General features: G+C 38.3%; 1 protein-coding gene across 2 annotated transcripts in view; it reads right to left on the bottom strand.

The window, feature by feature from the left end:
• Positions 1-14,773: 14,773 nt before the first annotated feature.
• The window catches only part of LOC571502 (free fatty acid receptor 3-like), a 10,832-nt gene continuing 2,864 nt past the window's right edge, over positions 14,774-22,741 (bottom strand). The window contains exons 2-3 of one of the 2 annotated variants that reach the window (XR_015512177.1): positions 17,490-18,676; positions 14,774-15,029 (exon numbers count right to left, since the gene is read on the bottom strand). Coding sequence is in view for 1 of the 2 variants with exons in the window: in XM_087288195.1 (XP_087144321.1) it covers positions 17,656-18,651 (996 nt within the window). In the remaining variant the exon portion in view is untranslated. Of the gene's footprint in view, positions 18,677-22,741 lie in introns of both variants that reach the window. The other variant, XM_087288195.1, reaches the window with a different exon arrangement.

Raw genomic sequence — 22,741 nt, forward strand, 5'->3', positions numbered from 1 at the left:
GGCCAAATTCCCCCTCGGCCCATAACCATACCATTTAACATTCGGATCATGAGGTCCGGGAGATTTTACTCGCGGATCCACGCGAGTTGAATAACATGAGGTGGGTGGGGGGTGGGGGGGTACTCAAAGTGAAGAGCAGGGGGGGTGGGGTCTGGGGTGCACAAAACGAATAGCGGGGGTCGGTGTGGGGGGGGTGTTTGGTGCGCATGGGGACTGAACCAAACCACCGGGGAGTCGGGGGGGGATTCCAGGAGTTTTACGGGAGACAGAACAATATGGGAAAAGGGCAGGAGATGGGTCTGAAATACGGGTGACTCCTGGGAAAAACGGGAGGGTTGGCAGATATTGGTGTAACCCCAGTGTCCTGGCTAAATTCCCCCTCAGCCTTTAACTATACCGGCTAACATTCGGATCATAAGGTCCGGGAGATTTTACTCGGGGATGCACGCGAATTGAATAGCATGAGGTGGGTGGGGGGGTGTGGGAGGTGCTTGAAGTAAAGAGCAGGGGGGAGGGTTGTACGCGAAGCGAAAGGGAGGGGGTTGGGTGGTGGGTCTGGGGTGCGCAAAACGAATAGCGGGGGTCGGCGTGGGGGGGTGGTGGGGATGCACGCTAAGTGAAGAGCGGGAGGCGGGGGGAGGGTGTGCGCGAACTGAAAAGCAGGTATGAAGATGGTTGCGCATTGGGTTCGGAGCGCACGGGGGAACTCAGTGGAAACAGGCCAAGTGAAAAAGCACAACCCTGTTAGACCATGTGCCGGGGGCAGAGCGTATTTCACATGTTTAAAATAGACTTTGCACCTAGGTCAATAAAATAGAGCCTTGTGTCTCCAGATGATGTCATCACTTAAATCAGGCGTGTCCAAACTACGGCCCGCGGGCCATCTGCGGCCCGCAATCAGTTTTGTGGCGGCCCGCGAGGCTTTTTATAAATATCAATAGAATCTGGCCCGCTATACAAAAATGAACGTAATTCAATAAATAACCACCGGGTGTCGCTATTACATGCATTAAGCAGCAGTTCTTGTTATGATCTATCTGTCTGTCTATCTGTCTGTCTGTCTGTCTGTCTGTCTATCTGTCTGTCTATCTATCTATCTATCTATCTATCTATCTATCTATCTATCTATCTATCTATCTTTCTACACACAGTTGAAATCTGAATTATTAGCCCCTCTTTGATTTATTTCTTCTTTTTTAAATATTTCCCAAATAATGTTTAACAGAGCAAGGACATTTTTACAGTATGTCTGATAATATTTTTTCTTTTGGAGAAAGACTTTTGTTTTATTTCGGCTAGAATAAAAAGCGGTTTAAATTTTTTTATGAACCATTTTAAGGTCAAAATTATTAGCCCCTTAAGTCTTCAGAACAAACCATTGTTATAAAAAAATAACTTGCATAATTACCTTAACTTGACTAGTTAACTTGATTAACCTAGTTAAGCCTTTAAATGTCACTTTAAGCTGTGTAGAAGTGTCTTAAAAATATCTAGTCAAATATTATTTACCGTCATCATGGCAAAGATAAAATAAATCAGTTATTAGAAATGAGTTACTAAAACTAATATGTTTAGAAATGTGTGGAAAAAAATCTTCTCTCCGTTAAACAGAAATTGAGGAAAAAATAAACGGGGGCTAATAATTTAGGGGGGCTTACAATTCTGACTTCAACTGTATTTATATATATATATATGCGTGTTTGTGTGATGTATGTAAAATTTGGCCCTCGACAATGTTTGTTTTTTTGCATCTGGCCCTCGGCCCAAAAAGTTTGGCTTAAATGAAGGCAGGTCCGGCAAGTTTCCTTGACTCCGCCCCCTTCTCCTATTAAATGTAACCCCAAACCATGGTTTTTCCTTCACCAAACTTGACTGATTTTTGTGAGAATCTAGGGTCCATCTTGGTTCCAGTAGGTCTTCTGCAGTATCTGTGCTGATTGGCATGCAGCTTAACAGATGATTCATCAGAAAAATCCACCGTCTGCCACTTTTTCAAATGATCAACTAGAAGTCAAGTTATTATTTCTTGCTCTTACAACTGAGATCGACGACAAGACTTTGTCAAGTAGTATACAAGTGACATGTCTTGTGTATTCTAAAGTTTTTGCTCATTGCATGTTTAATGCAATATTTGTTTTGAACAAACTGTAAGTCTACTTTGCATAGAAACGTAAGTGTGTTTTGATTGCTCAAGAACAATCATATCATGAAATTTTCTCCTTTTCTTCTTGTTTTTATCCTCGGAAGAAAAATCATCCCGCAGGTTTGCTTGAAATGTCAGGATGTTCATCCCTCAAAGCTTCTACGCAGAACTTTGAGTTTGTGTAAGCGACTCCCTGTTTTTTTTTGAGTTTATGTAATTGACGAGACGCCCGGAAGAAGCACTTCTTCACGTCACGCTGACAGGCAGGAAAATGCCGCCGAGAGGCTCTTCAGGGTTTTTTGTTGTTTTTTCCCTCTTCAGAGGCGCAGGTGAAGGTGAGAGGAAGTTAAATGTGTCAGGCTCATCATGTCACCGCCTGCAGTTTAATCAGAGACAGTGGCAATCAGCACCGCCTCCTCTGACATTTCAGCACAAACTGAAAGATGAATCTATGTGATAATTAGACTGGCCTGTTCCGCGGCTCGCCCTATAATTACCCGGAAATCTGCTGCCGTGTGCGAGTCGAGCGGGACGGTGTTTATCAAAAACACACGGCATTCACTGACTGCTGATTGATCCTGTGATTGTGCATCAGCAAAACCGCCTCATCAATCCTCACATCAGCAATCCTGAGTGACGGACACCTGACTGGACACTTTTAGAGATGCTCCATGAAGTACAATTAGGATTAGTGAATCATTCATAAGGGCAGAATAATGGCTCAGTGGTTAGCACTGTCGCCTCACAGCAAGAAGGTCGCTGGTTCGAGTCCCAGCTGGGTCAGTTGGCATTTCTGTGTGGAGTTTGCATGTTCTCCCCGTGTTGGTGTGGGTTTCCTCTGGGTGCTCTGGTTTCCCCCAATCCAAACACATGCGCTATAGAGGAATTACCAACATACATCAAACATGACATCACACAGGTTCCTGGTTGCAAAAGGAGGCCACCCAGGTGAAAAAATATATATAATTAAATGCTATTAAAATACACTTAAATACTGCAAATACATTTTTAGTACATTGTTATTTTTTCGATCTGTTAAGGGCCGTCTCGTCCCTGTATGAACAGAGTAGGAGTCTGGTTCGCATTGCCGGCAATAAGTCAGATTTGTTTCCAGTGCATGTTGGACTTCGGCAGGGCTGCCCCTTGTCACCATTTCTATTCATAATTTTTATGGACAGAATTTCAAGGCGCAGCCTTGGGCTGGAGGGGATCCGGTTTGGGGAACACAGAATTTCATCTCTGTTATTCGCAGATGATGTTGTTCTGTTGGCTTCGTCAGACATGGACCTTCAGCATGCACTGGGGCGGTTTGCTGCCGAGTGTGACGCGGCTGGGATGAGAATCAGCACCTCCAAGTCCGAGGCCATGGTGCTCCACCGGAAAAGGTGGTTTGCCATCTCCAGGTTGGAGGAAAGTCCTTACCCCAGGTGGAGTTTAAGTATCTCGGGGTTTTGTTCACGAGTGAGGGAAGGATGGAACGAGAGATCGACAGGTGGATTGGTGCAGCGGCAGCAATAATGCGGTCGATGTATCGGTCCGTTGTGGTGAAGAAGGAGCTGAGCTGAAAGACAAAGCTCTCGATTAACCGGTCAATCTACGTTCCTACTATCACCTATGATCATGAGCTTTGGATCATGACCGAAAGGACAAGATCTCGGATACAAGCGGCCGAAATGAGTTTCCTTCGAAGGGTGGCAGGGGGCACCCTTATGGATAGGGTGATGAGCTCTGACACCCGGGAGGAGCTCGGAGTAGAGTCGCTGCTCCTCCACATCGAGAGAAGTCAGCTAAGGTGGCTCGGTTTCGGATGCCTCCTGGACGCATACCTAGGGAGGTGTTCCAGGCATGTCCCACCAGGAGGAGGCCTCGGGGAAGACCCAGGACACGCTGGAGGGACTATGTCTCTCGGCTGGCCTGGGAACGCCTCGGGATCCCCCCAGAGGAGCTGAAGGAAGTATCTGGGGATAGGGAAGTCTGGGGTTCTGTCCTAAGACTGCTGCCCCCGCGACCCGGCCCCCGGAAAAGCGGCAGAAGATGAATGAATGAATGAATGTTATTTTTTTGTGTCAAATAAAAATTTGATGGTTTTACACTATAAATATTCTAATTAAAAGTATGTTTATACTTCAGGAGGACTTAAGTACACTTGACAAAAGTATACTAAGTACCAGTAATACTTAAATAAATTTTTTGTGTACTACAATAAAGTACACTACAAAAAAAAACATCCAGTTTTATTAGTGTTTTTCAAAAGTGTGCTTTAAATGCTTTAAACATTAGTTGATTTCTAGTACACTGTTTACATACTAATCCTAAGTTTAAAATAAGTTAATATATAAAAAATCTATTAGTAATGTATTGTAGTAGAAGTACATTTTCCCAAAAGTTGTACTTAAGTACACTTAATATAAATGCATTATTATCACTAACACTTAAATTGATTTTGAGTGTGGTAATTTTAAGTTTACATTAAATTGACTTTATTAAAAATCTATTAGTAATGTATTGTAGTAGAAGTACATTTTCCCAAAATACTTTTAATACAGTATTTAGCACACTTTTTTTTACAATATATATGTTCTTTTAATATATTACTATTATACTTTAAATTAGTCATAAATATATTTAAATGTTTAAAAGTAGGGTTCAAGTGTATTTCTACTTGTGACTAAATATATTTTTTTAAATACAGATATAGTTTGTTAAAAGCACATTTTATTTCAATTTCAGGGTGTCTTAAAATAGCACAGTTGAGTACACTTAGATGGTATTAAGTTTATCTTAACATATACTTAATACTATCTGTTAGTACATAAGTACAAAATTAGTGTGTGAAAATAGAGCACTTTTAATACATTACTGAAAAAGTATAATTAGTGTACTTAAAGTGTATTTTAGCACACTGCTTTAACATTTTGTATATTCTTTTAATATATTACTATTATGCTTTAAGCTATTCTTAAATATATTTATGATTGTTTAAATTGGGGTTCAAGTGTATTTCTAGTTGTAACTAAATATATATATACATTTTAGTTCAATTTCAGGGTGTTTAAAAATGGCACAGTTAAGTACACTTAGATGGTATTAAGTTTATCTTAACATATACTTAATACTATCTTTTAGTACATTAAGAACGTAATTAGTGTGTGAAAATAGAGCACTTTTAGTACATTACTGAAGTGTACTAAGTATATTTAAATAAAGTGCATTTTAGAGCACTTTTTTTTTTAACCTGGGCAGTTGCATTAGCAAACATGAATATTTGTGCAGCAGGATGCCAAAAACTTAAATTTAACCGAACACCACACTGCTTTTAATGCCAACCGCAGACATCTTTGGCAAAACGGGAGCTGAATGGAGTGAGTACCTAATTAGAAATGCTGGACTCTGCAGTTCTCATGTTATATCAGGCAAGTTCACGCTATGCTGAATCATACACATCACTCGTTTTTGATTGCAGCAATGATTTCAGCAAAAGCAGTTAAATGTGGCGAATTAAACTGCGGACACTGAATGTTTAGAATTAAATGTAAAAATGTACATTCACATACCCTGCCGTACAGGTGCAGTTCACTGTCAGAATGCAGTTGTTTTGCTTGTTGATGATTAACTTACCCAGGCATTGTACAGTTCTGTCTTCTTTCCTTGTCTTTGGCTAGGCAGAACCTCGGTTTTTAGCACTACAAAGTTTTGAATCTGGTCATCATTGAACATTATTTCTTGCACATGACCACACAGACAACATTGTTGGCATCCAAAGACTTGTAGACCTTTAACTTGTCCCTTGTAAAATCACTTGGAGTTTCAATGAGATTGTATATTTGGGGCTGGATGCTTGGCCATTTCGTCTTATCCAATATCCTTTGAAAGGGGCGCTATCGCAAAATGGACCAATCAGACGAACGCCGCTCACTTTAACGTTAATTTTGCAGAATCACTGTGCTTATGACTGGGTGACGAGCTGTAATATTACGTTGAAAGCATTATGTAAATAATATATAATCAATATAACTTATATCTAAGACAACAACAAATTCTGTACCACATCGGATGTCATTCCCTCGCTGTAAATGCTAGCGCTCCCGTTTTTTTGTCTTCTCCCACTGTTTAAGCAAAAAGGGAAGATCATTTTCATGCAAAAGCAAAAACATTTAACTTACAGTGCATCCGGAAAGTATTCATTGCGCCTCACTTTTTCCACATTCATTTATGCTACAGTCTTATTCCAAAATAAGACTGTACATAGACAAAATAATAAGACAAAATAATCACATTGACAATGTGAAAAAAGAGTGTTTGAAATTATTGCATTCATTTTCTTTTCAGCTTAGTCCCTTTATTAATTTGGGGTCGCCACAGCGGAATGAACTGCCAACTTATCCAGCAAGTTTTTTTTTTATGCAGCAGATGCTCTTCCAGCCGCAACCCATCTCTGAGAAACATTCACACACACACTCATACAATACGGACAATTTAGCCTACCCAATTCACCTGTACCGCATGTCTTTGGACTGTGGGGGAAACCGGAGCACCCAGAGGAAACCCACGCGAAGGCAGGAAGAACATGCAAACTCCACACAGAAACGCCAACTGAGCCGAGGTTCGAACCAGAGACCTTCTTGCTGTAAGGCGACAGCACTACCTACTGCGCCACTGCCTCGCCTTAGAAATTATTGCAAATTTATTAAAAATAAAAAAGCTGACAAATCACTTGCAGGTACTTTCCCAGAAAGGTCTGTATGTGTGAAAGTGGCTATGACCTTACAGAACATTACCGGCAATTTTCCGGGAAAGGTCTGGATGTGTGAACAGGCCCTTTTTGAAAACACTGGTAAATTCGTTCTGGCTATTTCTCGGAGAGAAGTTGTAACATTACCGGTAATTTGCTGGAATGCTGCGCTGTGTGTGAAGATTGCCGGAAAAAGTGCATTCACATCTAGAACACGCTGACGTAAGACGTCTACTCCAGCCAATCAGAACACTCAGACGCCTCCACATCCGCGCTGTTTATGAAAATTATTTTTCCAGACACATTTAGCTGCCAGATGTTAGTCAGATAACATTTCTATGTTCTTTTTTTTAATGCCGACTGTGGAAACAATAATCGATGAAATGCTTATGATAAACCGCTGTTTGTCAGCCTTCAGGCTCTGCTTCTGTCGGTTGCTTGACGCGTGTACATGAAGGAGCTGGTGAGCGCCAGCACACACACATATTATGAACATCTCGACATGTAAAAGTGTTCCTCCTCCATATGTTTTCTTTAAAGTTATTCACAATACTGATCCATCCACAGAGTTTGTGATGTAGTCAAATGTTTACAAACACAAGCGCAGCCGTTTAGAGCTCATTTCTGGATAATGATGTCAGAATTAACCGGTATTTTGGAATGGATGTGTGAACGGTCTTTTCAGAGAAAAAAAAAAAGATAACGTCCTTGCCTCTATAACAGCGCTTTTTTGAATTTACCGGTAAAGTCGTTCCGGAAATTTACTGGTATTACTGTGTGAAAGGGGCTTGCATGTGTGAAAGTGACCGTTGCATAACAGAGGTTTGTTCAGTAGACAATCCAAAACAAATATAGCTTAAGGGGGCTAATAATATTGACCTTAAAATTAGTTAAAAACTGCTTTTATTCTAGCCAAAACAAAACAAATAAGACTTTCTCCAGAAGAAAAAAATATGATAGGAAATACTGTGAGAAATTCCTTGCTTTGATAAACATCATTTGGGAAATAAAGAATAAAACATTCACAGCAGGGCAAATAACTTTGACTTTAACTGTATGTACTGCTTTTAAGACTCATCCTCACTATTAAGCAATGCCCTAGCAACAACGCAGCAACCAACTTGTAATATTTCTGCACAATAAACACTCATCATCATCATCATTCCTGCCGGTAAACACCCTTTAACTTCAGAATATGTTCTTGTGTGTTTACTTCAAAACATTACTGTTGTTTCCTGTTCGATGTTAAGCAGATAACACACGAAATTCACATGAAAGCGGATGTTGTGGGATGTCTAGTCACTCCGCCAGCTGATGATCTACTAACACTAAATTCTAGTGGATTAAACACAGCAGTGACCTTAAAATGCAGACTGATCAAAACGTGGTTGCTTAAAAGGTTAAAGATTTTTACTTATATGTGGCGCCATCTTGTGGCCCCTTTTAACATCAGTTTGATATCAGGGTTTGGGTGTGAAATTAAATGCAAATAAAAACAAACAGACAGAGATAAGATAGATAGATAGATAGATGGATGGATGGATGGATGGATGGATGGATGGATGGATGGATGGATGGATGGATGGATGGATGGATGGATGGATGGATGGATGGATGGATGGATGGATGGATGGATGGATGGATGGATGGATGGATGGATGGATGGATGGATGGATGGATGGATAGATAGATAGATAGATAGATAGATAGATAGATAGATAGATAGATAGATAGATAGATAGATAGAAGGATGGATGGATGGATGGATGGATGGATGGATGGATAAATAAATAAATAAATAAATAAATAAATAAATAAATAAATAAAAAATATATGTTTTTAAATATTTAAAATAAATATTTATATATTTAAAAATGGTATAGTTAAAATTCTTAAATATTAAATTGTTTAAAATATTAAAATGTTATAATTTAAAATTTAAAAAGTTAAAGTTAAAAGACTACACGTAATTTCAGTGTGATTAACATAATTCAAATAAATGAGTAAACACAAAATAAATATTAATTATATATATATATATGTGTGTGTGTGTGTGTGTGTGTGTGTGTGTGTGTGTGTGTGTGTGTGTGTGTGTGTGTGTGTGTGTGTGTGTGTGTGTGTGTGCGTGTGTGTGTTCAAAAAAAATCCCTTGATCCTTATTGAAACATAGATAAACATTTTTCAAAGCTTCTTTGACAGTATGTATTGTGGAATGTGCTTTAAATAAATGTAAACAGAATTGTGTATATGAGTCCCCTAAGAAAACCATGCAAAATCTGCCCTTAAAGTAACGGTTCACATACAAAAAACTTTATTCTGCCATCATTTACTCACCTCCAAACCCCGTTTGACTTCTGTATTTCTACAGAACGCCAACAACTCAATTGAAAGTAAAGGGATGAAAATATGTAATTCAATCTACACTGAAAAAAAATATTATTGAATTGACATTTTATTTTAAGGTAAGTGGTTGCAAACAATTTATTTGAGCTGAATTTAAACAAATAAATGAAGTTGAACATTACTCAATTTAATTTGTTTGCTTAAATCCAGCCCACATAAATTGTTTACAAAAATCATTAAAAAACAGTAAATCCAATGAATCATTTGTCCAAGATTTATAATTAATGTATTTGTAATCCAAACGTTATCTGTGCTTGGATATGCATTAAAGTGTAATATTTTCTCGCTAATCATACATTTAAGAGTTCACACTCAGCTGATCATTGTTTATAAAGCTAGTTTGGCATGCTGTCCTGGGAGAGAGCCCTGAGCTCATAAGATCCTCGAGCCCGGGGCTCCCTCCCGTTTGCAAGGCAAGAGGGGAGTTTGAGCTCAGGTAGATCTCGAGAACTCCCCTGCTGTAGTAGCTAATGAACAGATAGGGATTGCTCCTAAGAGAAAACTACTTACTAGGAGCACGTCTATGGTGCCAATTTGGATTAGTCAATCAAGGTGGGAGGAAACCAAGAACCCGGGGGGAAACCCACGTGGGCATGAGGAGAACATGTAAACTCCACACAGAAACGTCGACTGGCTTGGTAAGGACTAGAACCAGTGGCGTTCTTGCTTTAAGCCAACAGTGCTAACCACTGGGCCACAATGCCACCCATCAAGGAAAGGAGGAGGAGTGGAGGGGGGGATTCTTCAAAACGAAGATGGATGTTATATGGAACTTAGGGTATTTATAGTGGCTTAGGAATCGTCTGATTGGTGAATCATAGATTGATTCAAATCAATCATAAGCAATCATAAACACGTGATCCTCTCGAAATTAGTTTATAAATAAACGTCAGGTATGTAACCCTGCAGTGCAGATCTTTATCTTTCTGGAAATTACCTTAATTATCAACGGTAAATGATCAGAAAGTGTCCCTCTTTACCTGGATTCCCCTAATATCGCTCGACAGGAAAGTGTTTGTTTCAGACGCCTCTGCCACATGGAAAGAGAGATGAGCTCTTTATAGATTCTGTCATATAAAAGAGCATGCGGGCCGAAAAGAGATGCGGCTTCTTGCTGAAGTGGAAGTAGGACAGAAATGACACAAATCCTCGATTAAAGCTTAAAGTTGACAGCCACACTTATAATACAGTAGCAGAAATAAACACGTGATCTCTCTGCATATACCAGTAGAGGAATATCATCGCTCGCACGCACAAAACACATATTCTTAACCCTTTACGTACTGTTGGGGATGTTTTCAGCCACACTGGGGTGATTTTGACTTTTAATTTGGACAACGCTTTCTCTGTGCTTCAGCTAGCAGAATGATTTTTGGTGGCAAATCTTATTTCAAGAGTTCCCACTTGGATATGCTTAGCATTAATAGCAGGTTTGGCATGCTATCCCGGGAGAAAAACCCTGAGCTCGGAGATACTTGAGCCCAGGGCCGGAGTGGGACTCCTTTTCAGCCCTGGAGTTTCAAGCCTCAGACCGGCCCTCCTCAGTTCACGACTGACTAAATTAAAATAAGGTCATTTCCAATTCAGTTTCTAATGACACTATCACGTCTTTTTTTGAGAAAACAGCTGCTTTAGATCTTCAAATGTTCAACAACAGTAACAGTATTATATGTCTTAACAATAAAAAAATATATATAGTCAGATGAGAATCAAACCCGGGTCGGCAGCAACGAAATCCAGCGCGCTAACCACTGAACCACAATAGTTGCATGTCAATTAGTGACTCAACTGACTTATATCATCAATAACCTGTAGGCTGGTTATATATAAAAAGAGCAGAGCTGCGGTAAAATAATGAATAAGAATTTTGGTCAAGTAAATAAATAAATTAATTTAAAAAGTGTGACTGCTGAGAGCAACAGATTATGGAGCTAGGGACACCAGCCCTCGCGGCCAAAAAACGGACCTGCCCACCGGGAAATCTCCCGGTCCTCCCGATTAGCCAATCCGGGCCTGCTTGAGCCCAAGGCTCCCGCCCAGTCAATAAGCATAAAAGGGGACCTGAGATCAGGTAGGTTTCGAGAGCCGCACCTTAAAAAAGGGAGGAAAGGGAGGAGATAGGGTGGAAGGGGGGATTCTTCCAAGACAAAGAGAGCAGTAGGGAGAAAACGATCTACTTATAGTAAGCTTGGGTCACTTAGATTGGATTATACTGATTAAAGATGAGAAGCCAGTCGTGCTCAATCATATCACGTGCTCCTCCAACACAATCTCACGGCAATTCGTAACTTTTTCATTTAGTGGCTAATTCGTATGAATTTGTACGATCTAATTCGTACAATTTAGTACGATTTGCTTATCCCCCAATGACGGTTGGGGTTAGGGGTGGGGTCAGGTGCCACGCCTCCTTTTTAAAATCGTACCATATCGTACGACTGAACTCGTACGAATTCGTACGAATTAGCCAGTAAACTGGCAAAACGTAAAATACTTACATTTTCTCGTGAGGTCAGGCTGGCTCCTCTCGAAATTAGTTTGTGAAGCTGCACTTTGATGCATATTTGAGAAAATGCTTTAACAATGTTTTTTTTTTAACTCTATGATACACTCTGAGCAAATTGACTACCCTTTTGTTGTGTTAGGAAAAACATCCACTGAATTAAACTGCTGTAAAAATGCATCAGATAAATATTTCTTCAATTTCATTTTTGCATAAATCTGGTTTTAAATCTCAGTGTTCGATATAGACCACACTGTAAAAACAACAGTAAAAAAAATGTAAAGCAGCAACAATAAAAGACTATTTAAACCAAAATAGTCTATCACTGTATTACCAGAGGTGGGTAGAGTATCCAAAATCTATACTCAAGTATATGTACAAATACTTGCGGAAATAACTGTCAGGGTTCTGCCACTCTGGGGTCCGTTCTTCGTACGTGGATTACTCAGTTAGCTGGATTTGTATATTGACGATTTGACATGATCCAGGATCGTTACGTTCTTCAAAGCTGATCTGAGAGTTGTTGTCATAGCAACAGTTCTGCTAGGTCAAACCTGATCGGGAGCAGGCTCAATTCATATAAACAGGATTAAATCGGCTCAGATCAAGCAAAGATAATACAGAAAGTATGTTCCCAATTCTGATATTTTCTTACAGTAGTAGTTATATACACTTGGGAAAATGGTACATATTTTTTTACTATATATATTTAAAGTTATAGTCATTAATAAAATAAATTAAGTTATACATATTAATAAAACTTATGCAATCTGCAGCCTCGAAATGAAAGTACAAAGACTGCCACCTGGTGCACAGAGAAAACTTATTGATTTGAACTTTTTAGATCGCTTTAGTACAAATTGTGTATAATAGAAATGCACAATATGTGACTTTTTTAAAGCAATAATACATTTATGCAGTCATAAACATGTTTTGATAGTTAATATGCCAGTGATTTGATGCTTTACAAAAGTTGCAGACGCTTTTACCAATATCAAAATGCTTTTGTAAACAACCAGTTATTCTTTACACCGATTAAAAAACGGCTACTATAATAAAGAAAATCTTTTCTAAATGTAGAACTAAATACATTGATATGCATTGAAATACATGATGAATACTCTTGACACATGAAAGTGTAAAGCCTGCAGCTCACAAGAAATGTGGAAGGTTATTACGTGTCATATTTAACAAACCGTTTACTGCTAGTTTGATGTAATTTTGCTCACATGGATAATTGAATATTAATCAGATGATGTCATTACGCAGCTGTGCCGTCAGCCAATCGTTGCACTGCTGATCGTGATTTCGAGGATCGATAGATCTGTCCTTCACAACACACGCAGCGATCTCAGATCAGTTTATCCAGACATTCTAATCTGATTCAGATATCAGTTATCAAGATTAAAAGATCCAGGATCTGCCAAATAATCTTAGATCATTTAAGCAAGGTACAAAGAATGGACCCCTGGTCTTGTAAATTCTTGTTTTGGTGTCAGAGCTCGGACACTAGCTCTGTCCAGTCCTGTTTATGTCTCTGTGTGTGCGCGCGCCGCCGTGGGCGTACACAGAGTGTGGGCGCTTCCGCTTGATGCCTCTTGTACTCGTGTTTGTGTTTTCGTCTGTCTGCCGTGTGGTGTTTCATTCCCAGCGTCTCAGTCTAGTTGGTTTCGGTTTTGGTCGACGCTGGGATGAAGCATGCACGCTGCGTGTGTGAGCGCACGGTAAGTTTTCTTTCATCGTGTGCTCGTGTCTTGCTTCTGTTGTCAAAGCACGTGGCTATGCGTTTACATTGTGGTCACGTGCTTTTGTCGTGTGCTTCAGTGTTGTCATGAACATGCGGTTAATGAGTTCTCTCATTGGCTGCATGTTCTTGTCCTGTTTTATGTGAGCGCATGGCATGTCTTGTCTCTGTCATGTGCTCTCCCGTCTATTATCTAGTCCCACCCCACTTATCCCATTATTAGTTAATTATGTTCATCTGTTGTGTGTTCATTTTCTCCTGCTTAAAATCTCCTCATGTCTTCTGTTCTGTGCCAGTTTGCCGTCTATACTCCCTCTGTTCCTGTTCCAGTCGTGTCTTGCCAGCCCAGCCAAGTTTGTCTGTTTGTTTTATAGTTATGTTTTCCCCTCTTGGGGTAGTTTGTTTTGCCTTTTTGTTTTATTTGTACTTTATTATTAATAAAACCCTTATTATTTGTTGCAACTGAGCCCTCGCTCCTTTCCCCCTCACCCGACCGTGATATTATTACTCAAGTAAAAGTAAAAGTAACAAACTTAAAGTTACTCGAGTAAAAGTAAAAAAGTATCTGATGAAAAAGTTACTCATGTAAATAGTTGACCCTGACCCTAAATAGACACTACAAAATTGTACACCTTTACATGGGACCACTTCTTTTTACTTCACTCACAGTGTGATGTTCAGACCCCACTGTGTTAACCGCGTCAGCTAAACTCTCCCTCCTCAATTTTTTTCCTTTTGTTAATAATTCCGGAGGACAAACTTGCAAATAACACCGTTTTTCTCTGGTCTACCTCCGATAGGATCACCTCCAATTCACATTCTGTTTAAAGTTTCTCTTCTTGCTTGCTCTTGCCATTGCTTTTTCTTACTTTTGCCAAAGTAGAGTCATTACCATATTTATAAGGGGGCGGAGGCAGGGAGGGGTTTTGCGCTCGTGCACGTGCGCTCAGTTTCATGTTAATTCAAATGTACAAAAAGAATATAGGTGGGATTCCACGTACGCAGTGTTTCATACATCTGAATTTTTTACTGCGTACGCACATTACCAGCTTGTATCAATGTTTTAGTAGGATTTCAATGCAAGTCTTCGTACATGAGGTCCCTGGTGACTTTGGACTTGACCTTTGAAGATGAAAAATTTGTTAAGATAGTTTTGTTAAAAAAATAAAAACACAGGAAGTGACAAAGGAAGACATTGAGCTGTTTAAGCATTCATGCACAGCAGCTCAGAATGGAGAAATAAATCATGCGTTACGAGACACTCTTTTATTTAAAAGTATCAAAAAAACAACTTTTACAATGTTGTCAAACTATACATTTTGTTAATTGACTATATCCATAGCATTGCTGTTTGTTAATGAGGCATACTATAATAAATGTTTGATTTTGAACTTTCATTTGCTCACAAACCACTCCAGCATTTCATTAAACTGTGATATAAATTTGCTGCAGCAAATAATTAGCAGAGATCAACCCAGGAGCCCTCCCTGGAAATATGTGCCCAGGGCTACAATTTTGAGAACCGAGAAATATGTTTTCACAAATCCACTAGAGGGCGCTGTGTACATTTTTTCTTATTTCATATGTTAAGTATGTTACTAGGGCACATTTTCTCATACGTGCCATTTCTCTTTAACACATCAGAGGCTGCTGTAAACATTTCTGCGAATCTTAATGCCATCTTTAGTGCGTTGTAGGCCCACCCGGAATCTGCGCTCGCAGAATTCCGCAGATATTCCTCAGATTTCTAGTCCATCATTAATTATGTTTATTTACTTGAGTTAATGTGTGTAAATCTATATTTATTCAGTTTTTTTATTAATTTCAGTAATATTATTGACTATTGTGAAAATGTTCATGTGATTTATGTACAATACAGTTTCTACAGTATTATTTTTACTAGATTTTACTAGTCTTTTACTAGATATATTATATGACAAACTTGCTTTATTTACCAAATAAATTAAATCTAACTGGATTTTCATTTTAAAAATTAAATAAAAGTTTAAAAGATATATTTTTTATTTCATATATTAAGGTATCCCAAATAATTCCGCAGACTTTTACCAAAATTCTCTGGAGAAATATCAAAAACGTCCGCAGATTCTGTCTGGCCCTAAGGTATATCATCTTGATATCGACTAACCCACACACTCCTTTCACTAAACCCAACCCATAGTGTTTTCAAAAGCAAATTACAAGAGAAAAGACATAGTAGCTGTGTGCTTCTAACCACATCACACTATTTTGGTGAAGTTTTGTTTGATCTGGTTTCTGAAACCATCTTTCATTGACTCAAACTCTGGTTTACTCTTCGTCCTAAATCTGACACTGAATTACCAAACAAAGCACCGGTAGCATTTGTTTTACACATAAAATGCGTCCATTTGTCTCCACAAGCACATACAGTTAAAGTCAAAATTATTTGTCCTCCTGTGAACTTTTGTTTTATACATATTTCCCAAATTAAGTTAACAAGGCAGGGAAATGTTCACATTATTTCCCATAACATTTTTTCCTCTTGAGAAAGTCTTATTTGTGGGGTTTTTCAGCTAAAATAAAAGCAGTTTTTATTTTTTAAAACCATTCAAATCCCAATATTATTAGCCCTCTTAAAGGTTCAAGACACCTTTGAGTACTTTTTTTTTTTTTAGATTTGAACAGATTCGTTGAGCATCGGCTAAGACAATGTTAGCACCTTTCAGCTTTAATTGTGAATAATTTTGAGCTTTTGTCAGCTAATTTCCACTTCTGGGTTTAAAATAATTTTGGGGGTGGGTTCCAAATCATTGACGTATCGATATCTGCTGGCTAAGTTCTGATTATTATTCATAGGAGTTTTCTTATCCAATGAGAAGACCCTGCTTCCTAATTATTCCTTCTAAAGACAGACCTGCCAAGCTGTGAGCACGGCAGACGGTATTTAGCCATTCATGAAGGCTTGTATGTGTTGATTCCGTGATCCATAGGGTTTGTTTTATTGCTTTCCCTGCGATGCTTTCAGGGCTACCGATCCAGCAAAGCTGTTTGCGTGTAGCAAGCATTTTTGCTATGAGAGCTGTATGAGAATTGGAGAATGGCGGATTTGTCGTTTAACAGTTGAGTTTGTTACCATTCAGACACATCACCTATATCCGTGCTGCTGTTTTTGCCTATGTTTAAAATCATTCAGACTACCCAGCAGGGCTAATGGTTGGAATATTCAGGGGAAGAGACCTGCTGCACTGCTATCCACTGTGTCTGCATTCAGACCTGGGAATTCAGAAAAAGATAAGTCCTTCTCATTTAGAGTCCTTATATTTACATGATTGTCTTTTTAATGATAGAACAAATTGTGGTTATGTGTGTTTTAATTCATTCATTTTCCTTTAGCTTACTCTATTACAGAGGTCACCACGTATGTGTATATTTTATATGAAATTTTGAATAACTATCAAATATGAAGCAGGACATTAAATCACTTACTGTTTATTTATTTGCACTCTAAATTTGATAACTATAAAATCATGAACCTCCTCATGGTTTGTGTCTGATTTTCTGTAGTCTGATTTTGTGAGCCGACTGAGTTGTTTGCTCCCCTCAATCTCCCCTGCTCTGCCGGTCACGCCCACACCTCCCTCTGCTCTCCACGCTCATCATGGAGCATTTTTTTTTAGACTTGAACCAAATGAGAGGGGTTTCATGGCCCTTCAAGCAGTATTTTTTTACATTATCTACAAACAAACTACTGTTATATAATGACTTGCCTAATTACCCTACCTTGCCTTGTTAACTTAATTAAGCCTCTAAATGTCACTTTAAGCTGAATACAAGTATCTTGAAAAATGTCTAGTCAAAGATTACTTGATGTCATAAAAAAAAAATCTTCTTTGCATTAAACAGACATTATAAAAACAAAATATATCGGAGGATATATGATATTCTCGGTTCTCAAAAATGTATCCCTGGGCACATTTTCCCAATGAGCCTGTACTGGCTAAATACTCATGCAATCAGCATGTGCATGCTTGACTTTCTTTCAGAAAGCATAGCAAACTGCTCATCTTCTTTAAGCGTAAGCTGGCTGTATAAATGACATGGATTGACATGCAATGCACAGCAGACCGATCAATGCAAAACAAAAATGACTTATGCTAGCGGATGCTGTCATCAGTGCTCTGCGTTTTCTCATCATTTCTCCCCACAGTTTTCCCCTGGGTGAATAAGGGACCGTGAACAGCCGAATGGAACCAGGGACAAGGCAAACGCCTCACCAGTGCCCGCAGGATGTTCTTGAAAGTCTCTCTGAGCGCCGAAGACGAGAAGTAGAAGACAAAAGGATCGAGGCATGCATTGAGCGTGCTGCTGAGGAGAGCCTCTGTTCTCCATTCAGAGCTGCGGTTTTTTAGAAAACCGTCCACGTGGGAGATGTTGAAGGGCATGAAACAGATAGCAAAGACCAAAAGGGTTCCCAACGCCATCCCGATAGCTCTAAAACGCTTCTTAGCATTAACGTTGGACAAACGGGACAGTATAAGGATGCACTTGATGTAGCAGAAGCAGCAGATGATGAAAGGAAACAGGAAGAACACAAAGGAAAGCTCTAGTCGAACCGGAACTAGGATCTTCAGCTGTTCAGAGCTGAATTCTTCATAGCATGTGTTACGCTTGGACGGATCAGTGATGTTGGGGTTAAAATAATTGAGGTACTGCGTGATATAAACAACACTGCAGTGCGCCATTGACACAAACCAGAATATGACCGTGGCGATCAATGCATTCCTGGGGTTGCGTTTGAGTTTGTATTTAATAGGAAAGGCCACACCGAGGTATCGCTCAACACTGATGGCCGTCAGATGGAGGACGCTGTTGCAGATGATGGAGTAGAAGATGAAACCCGACAGCGGGCAGAGGAAATATGGCAGTGTCCACTTCATGTTGGCCGCCTCCACCATGCGGAAGGGCAGGAAGAAGAGGAAGACCAGGTCAGAGATGGTCAAACTGAGTAACAGCACGTCCATCGGGGTGGAGCGCTGCCGAACCTTCTGGAAGAACGTGTAGAAAGCCAAGATGTTTGCGGGAAAGCCTGTGACCAGCGTGAAGCCGTACACACCCAACACCAGGTTACTGAGATGCTGTGTCCACACCATAGTCACAGTAGATGCAATAAACACTCTGTAAAATGTAAAAAGAACATGTAAAGTTTTACAATGTGTACAAAAGGCTGCGCAGTTGTTCAAATCTGCATTTGCTGAAAGACAGTTTGGCCTACATATCGGAGTTATGAGAGATGTCGGTCCGACTCTATTTTATTGGATGAATATTTTTTAATTTTATGCCTTACCCAAAATATAAAAACACATATAAACACATTTAGATCATTTACTTTAATCATTACTATTAGACTGTGATGAGACTTTCAACCTGCACAACAAAAAAATGCTTCTGAAGACAATCACCTACTGCACCTTTAATGAAATAAAAGAACATTATGGCATGCGATATTATTATTAGGAGCTGACAAATTTACATTTACATTTAGTCATTTAGCTGACGCTTTTATCCAAAGCGACTTACAAATGAGGACAAGGAAGCAATTTACACAACTATAAGAGCAACAATGAATAAGTGCTATAGGCAAGTTTCAGGTCAGAACAGTCTAAGAAGGAAAGTATTAGTAATATTTTAGTCATTTTTATTTTATTTATTTATTTATTTTTTTGAGTACAGTTAGTGGTATATCCAGACAGGCAATTGCAGATTAGGAAGGGAAGTTGAGACTAAATAGTTGAGTTTTTAGTCGTTTCTTGAAGACAGCGAGTGACTCTGCCGTTCTGATGCAGTTAGGGAGCTCATTCCACCAACTGGGCAGATTGAACGCGAGAGTTCGGGAAAGTGATTTCTTCCCTCTTTGGGATGGAACCACGAGGCGACGTTCATTCACAGAACGCAAGTTTCTGGAGGGCACATAGATCTGCAGAAGTGAGAGCAGATAAGAAGGAGCAAAGCCAGAAGTCGCTTTGTAAGCAAACATCAGAGCTTTGAAATTGATGCGAGCAGCAACTGGCAGCCAGTGCAAACGGATGAGCAGCGGAGTGACATGTGCTCTTTTAGGTTAAAAATTGTTGATTATGAGATAAAAGTAGCAACTTCAACATGTAATTATTATGAAATTTTATCATAAGAAAAGTTGATCATTAGATAAAACATTTTGAGAAGCCAAGTCAAATGCTTTAGGTCAAAATTGTCAATTATGAGTCCGTAAGTTACAATAATGACATACTGTAAAGGTGACAAAAAAGTTGAAACTGGCCACATTAGAAAAAACTAAATCGCATACTTCTATACTATACAGTACACTTAAATCAGTATGCGAGCCGAGCAGTATGTCCGAATTTAAAGAATTCGAAAAACAGTATGCAAGTACCCGGATGACCTACTACTTCTGGCGAGAAGTGTGCATCCGATGCATGCTATGTTATCCCGTGACGCACCATGAGAGAATTCATGAATGGGAGTAAAGAGACGCAACTGATGCATGTGATCATGACAAAATGACGGTCATACTTCTCACATACTTTTACAAATGGTCGAATAGTACATTTAAATTAAAATGCAGTACCTACTGTGTAGTAGGCGAGTTCGGCCAAACCTACGTACATAAAGTTGAAGTCAGAATTATTAGCCCCCCCTTTAAATATATTGTTTTTCTTTTTTAAATATTTCCCAAATGATGTTTAACAGAGGAAGGACATTTTCACAGTATGTCTGATAATATTTTTTCTTCAGGAAAAAGTTTTATTTGTTTTATTTCGGCTAGAATAAAAGCAGTTTTAAATTTTATAAACACTATTTTAAGGACAAAATTATTAGCCCCTTTAAGCTATATTTTTTCCAGATAGTCTACAGAACAAACCATCGTTATACAATAACTTGCCTAATTACCCTAACCAGCCTAGTTAACCTAATTAACCAAGTCAAGCTTTTAAATGTCACTTTAAGCTGTATGGAAGTGTCTTGAAAAATATCTAGTAAAATTTTACTGTCATCATGACAAAGATAAAATAAATCAGTTATTAGAGATGAGTTATTAAAACTATTATAGTTAGAAATGTGTTGACAAAATGTTCTCTCCATTAAACAGAAATTGGGGAAAAAATAAACAGGGGGGGGCTAATAATTCTGACTTCAACTGTATTACACTAAGTCAAGCTTTTGAGATCAGTCAAATGAGGAGATGAAATAAAATGATGAGTCAAAATGATAAATAAATGATGACCATAAAAAGCTAATCTAATAACTGTGGCTGTAATAATAGAATTTAAAGTGTAAAGCTGCTGAGGGTCCCTCAGCACATCTTTTCTGGTCTTGTGTTCAAATTCAGAATTTTTGATTAGAAATATTCCAGTTCTTTGCTAAGGTTTAGGATTGTGTTTTACTCCCTGACCCAATCATAGCAATTTTTGGCTGGTCAGATTTTCTTGAGACTCTCAACCGAAATGTACGGTTACCTGTTAAGTATAGCATGATCATAGCTAATAAAGTTATACTTTGTTTATGGAAAAAAAAAATGTTAGGCCTCTTTTTTCTGATTGGCTACTCGGATTCACTTGCATTTTACATTTGGAAAGAATAATACCACCTCTGGGACCTCTGCGAAATTTGATAAAATGTGGGATCCAGTCTTTTTTTTCTGAAACACCATAAAGGCTAAGGGTGTTGTTTAATTTCTGAAGATGTGTAAGTTTTTTTTCTCTCTACATCCATTGCTGTGTTTTTGTAGGTCATATATGTTTTTTTTAAAGTCACCATTTTCTCTTGTTTCTTGCTTTATTTTACATTTTGCACAGATTATTGTCTCATGATGGGTTTGTCTGTCTGTTCTTTGTTTTTCTGTCTGCAAAAATTATAATAAAAAAATATTTTAAAAACAGAATTTTAATTAACTGATTTAACTTAAGTGTAAAATGTTTTAAAACATGTAAATTCTGATGAATTCAGTGACCTGCTTAAACACAGTATTTAACTAATGTGTTAAGAGTGTCATATGTGGCACATAGAATTAACACATTTCATCTTAACAGGAAGTTGATAAGCATCTCTTCATTACCAAAAACTGACAAGCAAACTGACAGTCAGCTTTTATTTAATCCTCATGTTATTTTCCTCTACAGGCTGTGATATATAATCCTGCAATGTCTTGACCACACAATCCACCCTGAGGGAAGAAAAACGTGATAATTTTGGAAAGTGGGTCACTTAATAATTGCAATAAAACATCTCAATATAGATTGGACTGATTAAAATAAACAGAAATAAACATACTACTAAAATATCAGTATATTAGGAGTGAAAATAAACTACTTTGAATATGTACTTCACACTTTAAATAAACCACAGAAAGATTTTAGGACAGGCTCAGAAAAAGTGTTAATTTACTCTGATGCATTTCAGGAAACGCAATCGGAAATCCCTCACGGCCTCAGGTGTCACGAAAGAAAAAAACATAGCTTCGCAACACACACAGATCCAAATGCATGATTAAGTTGTTGTGGTGTAGTGATATTTAAGGTAAACAGAGTATCTATGCAGCAATCAGGTTATCACTGAAAAAAGTGTTGCATGCAGAACTGTTGCAAACAATTTATTTGTGTTGAATCTAAACAAACAAATTAAGTTTAATAATGTTCAACTTAATTTGTTTGTTTAGATTCAGCCCAAATAAATTGTTTACAAACACTTAACAAACAAAAATTTAGTAAATCCAAGAAATCATCTCTGAATTGTTTTTTTTTCAGTAAAAATGACTAATGAAATAATTTTACTCATGCATTAGAAAAAAAATATATATATAAGCAACACATAATTCTGCAACACACAAACACACACATATTTAGATCAAAATGCATGATTAAGGTTTTGTGGTGTAGTGATGGTTAAGGTAAATAGAGTATCTCTGCAGCAATTATCATAGCATTCAGTAAAATTGACTAATTAAATAGTTTTACTCATCATGCATTAGAAAAAATAATAAGCAACACATAACACACACACACACACACACACACACACAAACACACGCACACACACATGATTAAGGTTTTGCGGTGGTAATTAGAGTATCTATGCATCAGTCATCGTATCATTCAGTAAAACTGGCTAATGAAATAGTTTTACTCATCATGCATTAGTAAAAAAAAATAAGCAACACATAATTCACCAACACACACACACACACAC

This window comes from Danio rerio, chromosome 16 (assembly GCF_052040795.2).
Source record: "Danio rerio strain M-AB ecotype USA chromosome 16, GRCz13ab, whole genome shotgun sequence".
NCBI lineage: Eukaryota > Metazoa > Chordata > Actinopteri > Cypriniformes > Danionidae > Danio > Danio rerio.